General features: G+C 43.0%; 1 protein-coding gene across 1 annotated transcript; it reads right to left on the minus strand.

The window, feature by feature from the left end:
* Nucleotides 1-5,446: 5,446 nt before the first annotated feature.
* Nucleotides 5,447-9,722, minus strand: LOC123151497 (uncharacterized). The gene is made up of 2 exons (XM_044571190.1): nt 9,071-9,722; nt 5,447-5,693 (listed from the first exon to the last, which is right to left on the minus strand). Exons 1-2 carry the CDS (start codon nt 9,455-9,457, stop codon nt 5,658-5,660), a joined length of 423 nt encoding a protein of 140 aa, XP_044427125.1. The 5' UTR covers nt 9,458-9,722; the 3' UTR covers nt 5,447-5,657.
* Nucleotides 9,723-11,575: the final 1,853 nt, after the last annotated feature.

The raw sequence follows: 11,575 nt of genomic DNA on the forward strand, positions 1-11,575 counted from the left end.
AGACTTATGTTTAGGAACGGAGGAAGTACCAAATGTCGCAACAATAGCTATTTTATGGGGCATCCTATGAAATTGTGTCCTTAAGACAATGTATATTAAACCCATTAAGGAGCACTAGAAGGGCGGCCAGCCAGCTATGCTATATGGCGCATGCTAGTTGGCCGCTATAAGGAAGTTTTTAAAGTTTTTTGGAGATTTTTTTAGAAGATGGAAGTGAGACTTTTTCCCTTTCTCTTTTTGGGAAAAGTTTTTCTAGGTTTTCCCTTTTCCTTTTTGAGATGAATGTTATGTCCACGTGATGCGAGAAACTTTTCTTTATATTTTTGGGAGGAAGGTGGATTTTTTCTTCTTCTTTAAGTTGGAGAAACGCATGCACAGGTTCCTCAACCACTAGTTAGTATGTAATGTGGTGCGCACAGAGACATTACACCGAGACCCACATACTTGGCTGGTGCAAACATTTTAGCTCATGTACAAAATGACCTAAATGGTGTGATTTTGAATAGAACCATGTAAATTATTTTAGTACCAGGGGACTTTCCATAGAAAAACGGGTGATTTGGACTGGCTCAGGGTGATTTTGATGATTTTGAACCCGAAGGACATGCTTAAGGACTAGTCCATTTCATTTCACAAGTTCATGGAATAAAATCTTCCCACCCATAAGGCTCCCGGTGCCATTGCCTCTTGTAATACATAATTTGCGAGTAGATGCATATGGCGTGTTAGTGCTGCCATATTGTTTTAGAAACTTCACACCACTTTCCGAACACTCGTGGTACAGCCTCATTTCCCTGATTCCACCTAAACAATTTAGTGTGCATGCACCCAAATCGTCCGCAACATCAAGTTGTGAAATTCTTTGCAACGTCGCGATCGCATCAACTAAGTTCAGAGATTCCCTTTGCGATTTGGGTTGCACAGATCTGGCCGGGCTCCAACGTACGAGCTGTTGAGACAGTACTAAGAAGCTAGGTGGTAGAACATAAATTATCACCTTGTCGCCGCATGCATGCATGTGCCTAACCCTAACAAGTAACTAAACAAGCTCATCGTTGACTCTCTTAGCAGCTCTTCCACACCAAATTAACCGAAACCAAAACATGGTTAGGTCCACTGAACCTTCTTTATTCTTATTACCGCGCGGGAAAGGTCCACTAAACCTGGCTGATAATTAAGCAGTCCCGCGATCGGTAGCACCGGAGCTCGGGAACCGCGGCTGCGCCGCAACTTGCAATCGGATTGGGATCGATCGATACAGTTGTTGAATTGCCATGCACGGCGCGCGCACTGGCTGCTAGTGCTAGGATCGGTTAAGTTACCACCCGCACCCGCGTGCAAATGATTCCAATCTGGCGACAGTATCTGACATGAAATCCCGCGTAATCCGCGCCCCTAATCACTTTCAGTTGAAGCAATGGGTTGTTTAAACGCAAGTGAGCTAGCTTAGTTGTGGATTAATGGCGTAATGCATCATCATTGGAAGCTAGGGCCGATCGCTAGCATGATAAGCGTGATAATATTGTCAACGAGCAGCTAGCGGATGCTCTCCGAGGGTCAGAGCTCTGATCAATTGGTTGTTAGCTCGTGCCTCGGGGTCAAGACTAGCTCAAGACTCAACACATGAGAGATGCAACTCTATTGAAATAGTATGTGCAACTAGGCACGGGATGTCTGCTATCGATGCTTGTAATGTCAGCCCGTACTGACTGTCACATTAGTTATCTATACCTACGTTGGGTACTTCATACATTCCTAAACATTAGACGTATTTAGTTTCGCTAATACAAGTCTAAGTCTTTGATCAACAATTACTCCGTCAATACATTGTTTATATATTATGTAAAAACCACATTCTGAATATGAATCTAATTCTAACAATTACAGTATATGTCACATGAAATACACATTAATGAAGTTACTATTGAAACATTTGTCTTAGAACTAAATATGTCTTATGTTTTGAAATAAAGGGAGTAACGATTTCTTGTGAAGTTTTGTCATCACAATAGGAAAGTCGTGAGGAATTTTATTTATTTATTTATTTTGGAATCTTTGTAGTTGTGTTGTGCGATTCTGATTGGTGGTTGCAATGAGTTGCAGTACATAAATTAGCTGGTGGGGCAAACAAAAAAGTCTGACGAATTCCAACAATGCTTTGTATCCAAAATAAAAGGAATTTTTTAGTCCCTCAAATATTACCAAACTCTATGACTAGTCCCTCAACTGTAACACTAAACACTCTTGGTGCCTCAAGTCTCAAATCCATTTTGATTCGGACATTTGGCGCATTGAAAGTGGTTTGATAATGAATTGGCAACAATCTCATCTCACACATGTGGCAGCCAACTCATCAGAAAAATAATAGGAATTAGAAGAAGAAAACATGTCAAAAAAGTATGTTTTTTAAGAAACTAAATTCTCTAGAAAACATCAGAAAAATATTCCTCCATTTGGAAATACTAGACATATTCAGTTTCGTTAATACATGTTTTTGATCAACAATTACTCTGTCAATTCATCATATTCAGCATTAGACGTATTTAGTTTTCCAACACTCCCTCCATTCCTAAATATAAGTCCTTTTAGAGATTCCAATGTGGACTACATACGGAGCAACATGAATGAATCTACACTCTAAAATATTTCTATATACATCTGTATGTAGTTTGTATTGAAATCTCTAAAAAGGCTAATATTTAGAAATGAAGGGAGTACAAGTCTTTGATCAACAATTACTCTGTCAATACATTGTTTATATATTATGTAAAAACCACATTCCGAATATGAATCTAATTCTAACAATTCCAGTATATGTCACATGCATAAAATACACTTTAGTGAAGTTACTATTGAAACATTTGTCTTAGAACTAAATATGGCTTATGTTTTTAAATAAAGGGAGTAACGATTTCTTGTGAAGTTTTGTCATTATACAATAGCAAAGTCGTGGTGAATTTTGAGTTTTTTTTGAATCTTTGGAGTTGTGTTGTGCGATTCTGTTTGGTGGTTGCGATGAGTTGTGGTGCATAAATTAGCTAGTGGGGCAAACAAAAAAGTCGACGAATTCCAACAGTGCTATGTATCCAAAATAAAATGAATTATTGTATTCCCTCAAATATTACCAAACTCTATGACTAGTCCCTCAACTGTAACACTAAACACTCTTGGTGCCTCAGGTCTCTAATCCATTTTGATTCGGACATTTGGCCCATTGAAAGTCGTTTCGATGATGAATTGACAATAATCTCATCTCACACATGTGGTAGCCAACTCATCAGAAAAATAATAGGAATTAGAAGAAGAAAACATGTCAAAAAAATAAGTTTTTTTAAGAAACTAAATTCTCTAGAAAACATCAGAAAAATATCCCTCCATTTCGAAATACTAGACATATTCAGTTTCGTTAATACATGTCTTTGATCAACAATTACTCTGTCAATTCATTGTTTATATTGTGAATGTGAATCTGATTTTAACAATTATAGTATATGCTTCACATAAAATACATATTAATGAAGTTATTATTGAAACATTTGTCCTAGCAAACTATATATGTTTTATATTTTGAAATAAATGATTAACAATTTCTTGTGAAGTTTTGTGGTTACACAAACAATTAATAGGAAAGTCGTGCGGAATTTTTGGAGTTGTGTTGTGTGATTCTGGTTGGTGGTCGCGATGAGTTGCAATGCATAAATATGAACAGCTTGAGGAAAACCGATTTTAAAAAGAAACATTAGAAATTCTAAGGAAGTCTACATTAGAGTTTAATAGTTTAGGGTAGAATTATAATTGAGCGAGTGATCAAATCTAGACTTTGGTACTCCCTCTGTGAGCTTTAGTAGTGTAAACCGGAGATCTGGTTTCAGCTGAGACGTACTCTCTCCGTTTCAAATTACTCGTCGCAGAAATGGATGTATCTAGAACTAAAATACATCTAGATACATCCATACATGCGACAAGTAATTCGGAACGGAGGGAGTAGTTTCTTTACTACCGCGTTCAGGCAGGTGCGGGATGAGCACATCCGGGTCTTGAAGATGAAGCAGCAGTAACATGGATGATCGAGCGCTGCTCCCTGCCTCTCTCAGCCAGACCAACTCGTTGCCGTCAAACAAACGCAGCGTCGCATCGCATCGCACGCAGCTGCCTCCCTCCCTGGCCGGCCGTCGGTGCGCGTCTCGACGGCACCCCGTGCTAGCCAAGCGCAGCGCCGTAAAATTAACCTAACCTGACCTGATGCCCCGATACGCGATCTGACAGATCGAGATACGGTGTACAGTACCTGCGTACATACATACAGTACATGCGCGCATCGTGCCAAGCCTGCAGCGGTGCGCGATGGCCAGTCATCCTACCTACGACAACTGCGCAGGGGCTCCCCGCAAAAAAAAAACAAAAAAGCGCACGGGCTCTGAACTGAATCTCTTTTTTTTTTTGGTTTTATATGGCGTGGTGGGTCTCTGCTTTTAATCGCGGCGGCTGGGAACGGCGTGGTGCCGTGGTACTACGAGCGATCGGAAGAGTGTGGTGTGGTGTGGCCTCGGCAAGTCAGAGGAACCCAGCTGCGGCTCCAGTTCTGACTTTGCCGTGGTTTAAGAAAGGCATCGAGATCGGCTAGACCCCACTTCTTTTTCTCTTATTCAAGGATACGTCACGCTTCGGGGGTACTGGCAGGCGTAGCACACCGTTTTGCCAGGTCGGAACAAGATCAGCACGACGACGAAACGCTGCAAGATCCCGGCTGCTTTCCCTTCCCTCCATCCAGCTGAAATCTTTTCTGTTTTGTTTTTGAAACAGAGGCAAAAGATATACTACTTCACCACGCCAAGATCCAGCTGAAATATTTGACACTCGAACAGCTTTCGCCTTCGGAACACTCTTGGGTTCACCGCGGAAAAACAGAGCGCCGCACCGTAGATATACTTCACGCACGCGGCACGCCGATAGGATAACCTTGTCCCCCTCTTGGTCTTGCTCTCCGCGGAATGGAATATGTGTAAACCTGTCTTGATCCAATGGCATTTGATCTTGGCAAGGAAACGGAACCTGACAAGCGTCGAATGGAAGATAAGCTAGCTAGCGACCGAACAATCATGAAAGTTGTTGGATAACAACCCATTACGTGAGGGAAATTAACCGCGTCTTTGCAGCCAAGCCAAGTCTTCTCCCCTTTTGCCTGCAACAAACAAGCAAGGATTCCACTTGCACCAACACAGAACAGCAAATCCACGGCTAATGGCTCGGCGATTTTGTCACCATCAGGCGACACTGTAATCTTTTTATTTATTTTTAAACGGAGGCGACACTGTATTTTGACCGCGAAAGCATGGCGCGCTTGGGCTCGCTAATGCGACGGCCCTACTCGACCCGCCTCGTTAATGTGTTTGGGGCAGAAGCAGATGATTTTCCCCGAGAACAGATCCAAAAATATCTTAGGTGGTACGACGTCTAATCGTGGCAACTAGCCAACTTGTTCCCTCTCGTTCAGATAACCATCAGACCGAATGTACAACTAGTCTTAGACAAGTTCAAAAAATGCGGCAAGTTTTCTTTGGTGACATGATGGTACATTTTATGGGAGAGCATTTATGGGAGAACACATGTTCTGCTAGTTCTGTTAACCACAAGAGACTGAAAGAGCCCTGCCTGGATCAGGCAGCCTGCGGCTTCTCCTCGGCCTTCTTTGGCTGCAAAGAAGAACAGACAACAAGAATTTCATCAAGAATTCACAAGAGGGGCAAAAACCCATACTACCAGGTACTGAACAATAGCAGGCCTGGTCCCGAATTGAAAATTAAAGCATGCAATCCAAATTACCAGCAGCACATATATTTCAGCCCCAAACAGAAACCCGCTCTGCGATCCTACCAATTTCCGATCCACTACCGAGAAGTGAGACTGAGATGGGATGCTCTCAACCTACTTAAATGCGTGTAGCAAAAACACCACGATCTACCATGAATGGCGTGGATATGCCAGCAAACGCCTCAATTCAGTGAAGTAGCTGATCTTGTAAATATGCAACATGTTTTTTCTTAATCCACAGCAACATGTGGGTTTCTTGGTAGCAGTACGAAGAAAATCGTTTCCTACAATAATAGGTGATGCCTGTAAAGAAAGAAAATAAATCTACCACGGATGTCCAAGGTATCATTAGAGATTAAACAAAACTAGAAATAACACCCGCACTTTGAAACCCGTAATTCTCTAGGAGCAACATGGCTCCTAAATTTTATTTCTAAATGACTCTCCAGCACATCAGTGGCATACTATGGCCCAGGAGACAAATATGCTTCTCGAAACATGAAAATGGGCATGACAGCAATCAGAGATGAGTATGTGGAGAATATCATTCAATCATAAGGACAAAAGGAATTAAAAGGTTGAAAACAAAAATATCATTCTTTTTAACGAAAATAACTTTTAGGGCGCAAAACACATCTGGCATTAACAGAAAATCAAATGCTGTGCTACTGTGAAGAATAAAGGGTTCACAAGCAGAAAAAAATATAGGGTCGTACACAACATACAGAAGTATGTATGTACTGTATACAGGTATGTCAAAGTACGGACAATTAGAAACTATATGATGTCCAAGAACTATTAGAGCATGCAACGTGCAGTTCATTATTTGAGTTCTTTGGTGAAAAACTTGTGCCCAAGAGAAATGTACGGCTGCGTCTAGTTTGGGTTTGAAATAGTTATATGTCAGGTAACAGTACATACGATTAATAGAAAATAAATTTTACCCAGGAACTACTGGAGTGTGCAATGTGAAGTTGATTATCCGAGTATTACAGTGGAAATCTTGTGGGCAAGAGAACCATATGGAAGTTCAATCCAATTTATTAGTAAACTTCTTTAAGCATAACTGCACAAGTACACGTTACATATAGCACTGTCTTCTTCTACTAATGACAGTTTCTACAAAAGTTATTAAGTTATGACAATTGGAACTATGTTCAGGTTCTACTAGTGCAGATTGGAAATTCTTTAGAAACTACTCCCTCTGTCCCATAGTATAAGATGTTTTTTGACACTACACTAGTGTCAAAAAACATCTTACATTATGGGACAGAGGGAGTAAAATTTATCTGCATGAAGGAACACAAAGCACTCTTTGTTATTTAAATTAAATGAATTTGTTCATAAAAGGGTAAGAAGCCTATGTACAAGGTTGGCTGAGGAGGCGCCTAAAATGGCCACTCAAATATGCTTCTTCAATTTATTTTTTCGACAGAACAGACAGGATGACTGCCTACTGCACTAATAAAACAAGGATGTGTTTATCGTCTTATTACAAAGGTATTGAGCCAATGCAGCATTCTTGAATGAAAATAGGTAAGCACTAGTGTAATACATTAAGCATTTCTTTCCTACAAGGACCCAGGCATAAATTTCTGTAGGAGTGAAAAACATCAGAAAGTCTAGGCAAATCATGGAAGGATGACAAATGGAGTAGAAATTAAACACTGAGAGAGCTCAAGTAAACAATAGATTAAACCAACCATCAAATAGGTGAAAAAACAAGAAAAGAAGTCAAAATGATGTATCGGTGTTTGCTTGACTGCCCTAAGAACAACCAGGAGTAACAGTACTGCTAAGATTAGTAGACATCTTTCGAAATTAAGAAGATTTTTTAATAACTCATACTACGCCAGCTAAAGAAAAGGATGATGCCGTAAAATGCATGCGGCCAAACCATATCAATGCTGGTCAGAGAGATCTAATAATATGCAATCAAATTTAATAGTCAACATAATATTTTATTGACTTTACGATTCAAAACCCATTTTTTTAATGTTATGAATGACTAAAAAAGAGTATGTTCCATGAGCCAGCGTTAAATGCATAGTACCAGCCTATGGGCTGGCAGTAGTGATCATGATTCCCCTTATCAAACTGGATTATAAATGGCAAAACCAGTTGTGATCCTAACCAGTGGCGGAGCTACGTTGGGGCCAACCCATGCTCTGGCCCGCACATCTCAGGTGTAACACTGCCTAATTAGCCTGCCAACTGACCTGGACCATCTCTTTTCTAGGCCTTTTTCTTTGGGCTGGCCTGCCCAACTAATCCAATGAAGCTCTGCCACTGATCCTAACTCCCTTTTATAGAATGTCAAATAAATTTCAAATACTACCTCCGTCTCAAAATGTAAGATGTTAGCTAGTGGAGGTAGTATTATTTATAAAGTTGCACACAAATGGTACACCTTGACGGTTTCTCAAAAAAAAGTACACCTTGACACAGTATACAGGAACTTGAACTTTATGCAGCAGCTCGAAGGGATCATGCATTCAAATGTCATTTTGAATGGTTTTGCTCAGTACATGCACAGAATCAATGATGGTGAAATAATTGATGGCCACAAAAAATAAGTATGCATGCACGGTATGACATGAAAAGTAATTATCGACAGATCATATAATTACTCAACATACAAAATGTTGGAGTATCACCAAAGAGCTAGCTATGGACAGGGGTGCGTGGAAGCTTGCTATCCATGTGCCAGAGCCATGAGTTGGTTGCGAGATCTTATGGGTTTCACCTCTAGCCTACCCCAACTTGTTTGGGACTAAAGGCTTTGTTGTTGTTGTTGTTGTTGTTGTTGTAATGTTAGCAATGTTTGACGAAAAGAAAGGAAGGTAAATGAGGTTACATCAAACCCGGCAATAGCAATACAACTGAAATTAAGCATCAAGCAAAATAAGACAAGTATGCACAACACAGGTGATATATGTGAAACATAGTACAGGGCCACAAGCAAAAGCAAAGCACAGCACAGGCTACATCGTTATTAATCTACATTTTTTTGCAAAATCCTACTTATTCCATTCTACATATGGATAATAGCATAACACTCGGGTGCACCTAAGATGTTTGATACAGCGAGCCATTGTCAAAGAGGTTCCATGACCACATATAGAAGTTGAATGAGCGACAATGTACACAGCAAATATCTGAATTCAACAAGAGATGTCAGCGCAACTTAGTAAGATACACCCACGCACGTAAGGTGTTCGACAGAAAGTGAAACGACGAAACAGAGCAGAAGAGGCACCTTGATCCCAGGGAATGACATGCCGAGCTCCTCCTCGGGGATGACGACGGGCCACTTCTCCCCGGCCTCGCGGAAGAGCTGCTCGGTCTCGAGGAGGCGGCCGCGGGCGAGGATCTGCTCGCGCATGCCCTGCGCGGTGGCGCCGTCGGCGGCGACGAAGGCCTCCTCGGCGCCGTTGAGGTAGGTGACGAGGACGCGCGGCGGCGGCTGGGCCTTGGGGTCGTCGGCCGCGGCCGGGGAGGGCAGGCGCCGCAGCTCGACGGAGCAGGTGGGGTTGGAGTCCTTGGCCTTGCGGCCGTTGCACTGCGCGAGGAGCTCCACGGCAGCCGCCTTCCGCGGGTCCAGAGGGTTGTACTCCACCACCACCCTCGACAGGAACTTGAGCATCTCCTCCGGCCGCCGCTTTCCCCCGCTCGTTCGCCGGCTTCGATCCGCTTCCAGAGGACAGGCCGCGGTTCCCGCGAGGGAATCCTCTGGAGATGGGTATGATGAGCAGGGGTAGCAGGGCCGGCAGCGTAGGGTGGGGGCGGATGGGAGAGCGGCGGTGGCGCGCGACGGCGAGGAAACCAGTGCGGTGGCGCTCGATGGGACGTTTAGTTGTTAACGGAGAGGGGGCGGCGCCGTTTTTTCCTGCGGAGCAGATCTCGCAAGGTTAGGTACTTAGGTGGGCTTTGCTCCGGCCATTTGCAGCTGAAAAAGGATGGGTCTGGGCTTTGGTTGGCACAGCCTGCTAACATGAGAAGCTCAGAGCAATACAGCCGGATGGCCCAAACGCGTGGAGGATGGCCCACTGACCGATCAAAAATATCTCTCCACATTTTTGTTGGCTAGCTTTTTTTCGTCCCACCTCCACCTCCCTTCTTCATGCTGATTTTTCTTATCCACCGGCTTATTTTTCTCTCCACTCTTCTATCGCAAATCAACAATTTCCTAACGTACAAAAGATCACAAATCTAACTTTCCTAACATATCCAAATCAACCGATCTCTTTCATTAACGCAATTTATTTTAGGAAACGAATAGCAGATTTTCAAGAAACAAATCCTGATTTTTAATAAAATGTTCACTCTTTTTCATGCGTTTTTTCGTCCCATCTGGCGCATCACCCCTCCACTTTTTTTTGCCGTTGCCCCGCTCCACCGGTTTATTTTTTATGTTTCCTATTCAGCCCGCACACACGAGCATGGACATCATATTTTTGTTTTGGGGCAGTGAACAACATTCAACTATATGTTACAACGTGGCAATGGCTCAAAAGACATGGATTTGCCTTCTTGGCTCTGGCGTCATGGGCAGAGCACGCCTCCTCCCTCTTGATGGCGGTGGTGGAATGACACGAACACGGAGGAGATGATCAGGGTGGTTGGCGGGGGTCTGCTCCTCGGCGGTCCATGGGAAATACTACGTGAAGGAGAGAGGACGCGCATGGCAAAGGTGAGGTGGGCTTCATCATCTTTAGTGGAGAGGGCTTTGGTGAGAAATGTCCCGTTACGGCGGGAAACCGAGCGGGAAGGGGCGGGTCCGACGGGAAAAGGGAAGGGTGCATCGTCGGGTGGATTTTTGTGTTGGGATTGCGTGTTGGAGATAACATCGCGGATAGTCCGGATAACCGCATTTATCCCCTACATATGACTGGATTTGGGGAAGCCCGGACTGTTCAGACGGTTGAATTTTGGGTAGCCCCTTGAGCACCCGTTTGATGTTCGGACACGCTTGGATGTATGAAGGAGAAATAAGTTCCAACCTTGGACACGACCTTAAGCATTTGTCTAATTCAGTTATAGGCATTGTAGCCCGTAGCAATGCATGGGCGTTCTACTAATCTCATTCAGAAGGGATCTCAAATCGGCCTCAACCATTTGGGGTTGTCCATCATCCCTCATCTTCATCCCAAATTTGAGATAGATATGAGGCCTGGGCATGACCAAGCGCATTCGTCATGTCGAATTCCGCTCATGCTGGCTAACCCGACCCCGCATATATTCATCCCCATTTGTTTGTAGGACCAAACCCTAGCCAGTCCACTCCACCCCAAGCTCACGTCGGGCAATTTTCGGCCTTCAACGGCATGGCGGGCAACGGATCTGACTTGACCACTTCGGATCCATAGACTGGGGTGTCGTCATTGATACGTCTCAAGGTATTTATAATTTTTAATTGTTTCATGCTATTATATTATCACTTTTGAATACTTTTTTTATAGAATCTTATATTATTTTTCTGGAATAACCTATTAATTCAGTGTCTAGTGCAAGTTCCTAATTTTTGTATGCCTTTTGGTTTTACAGCAAATCAGTATCTACAACGGTCAAAAACATTGATGATTTAATACGATTTTTTTGGGCAACAAAAACCCAGGAAGCTTTGGGGAAGATCGAGAGGAGCCACAGCCTGGGGGCACACCCTAGGTCCTGGGCGCGCCAGGTGGTTGTGTGGGGCCCACCTGCACCACCTTTCGTCCATTCCACCGCCATAAATTTCTATAAATACCAAAACCCTTCGTCA

This window comes from Triticum aestivum, chromosome 7A, assembly GCF_018294505.1.
Source record: "Triticum aestivum cultivar Chinese Spring chromosome 7A, IWGSC CS RefSeq v2.1, whole genome shotgun sequence".
In the NCBI taxonomy this organism is placed as follows: domain Eukaryota; kingdom Viridiplantae; phylum Streptophyta; class Magnoliopsida; order Poales; family Poaceae; genus Triticum; species Triticum aestivum.

Excerpts from the sequence above, each read along its gene's own strand:
- LOC123151497 (XM_044571190.1), bottom strand. The coding sequence starts at position 9,457 with ATGCTCAAGTTCCTGTCGAGGGTGGTGGTGGAGTACAACCCTCTGGAC. Across the intron at positions 5,694-9,070 it reads TGTCATTCCCTGGGATCAAG|CCAAAGAAGGCCGAGGAGAA; the intron begins GTGCCTCTTCTG and ends TCTTCTTTGCAG.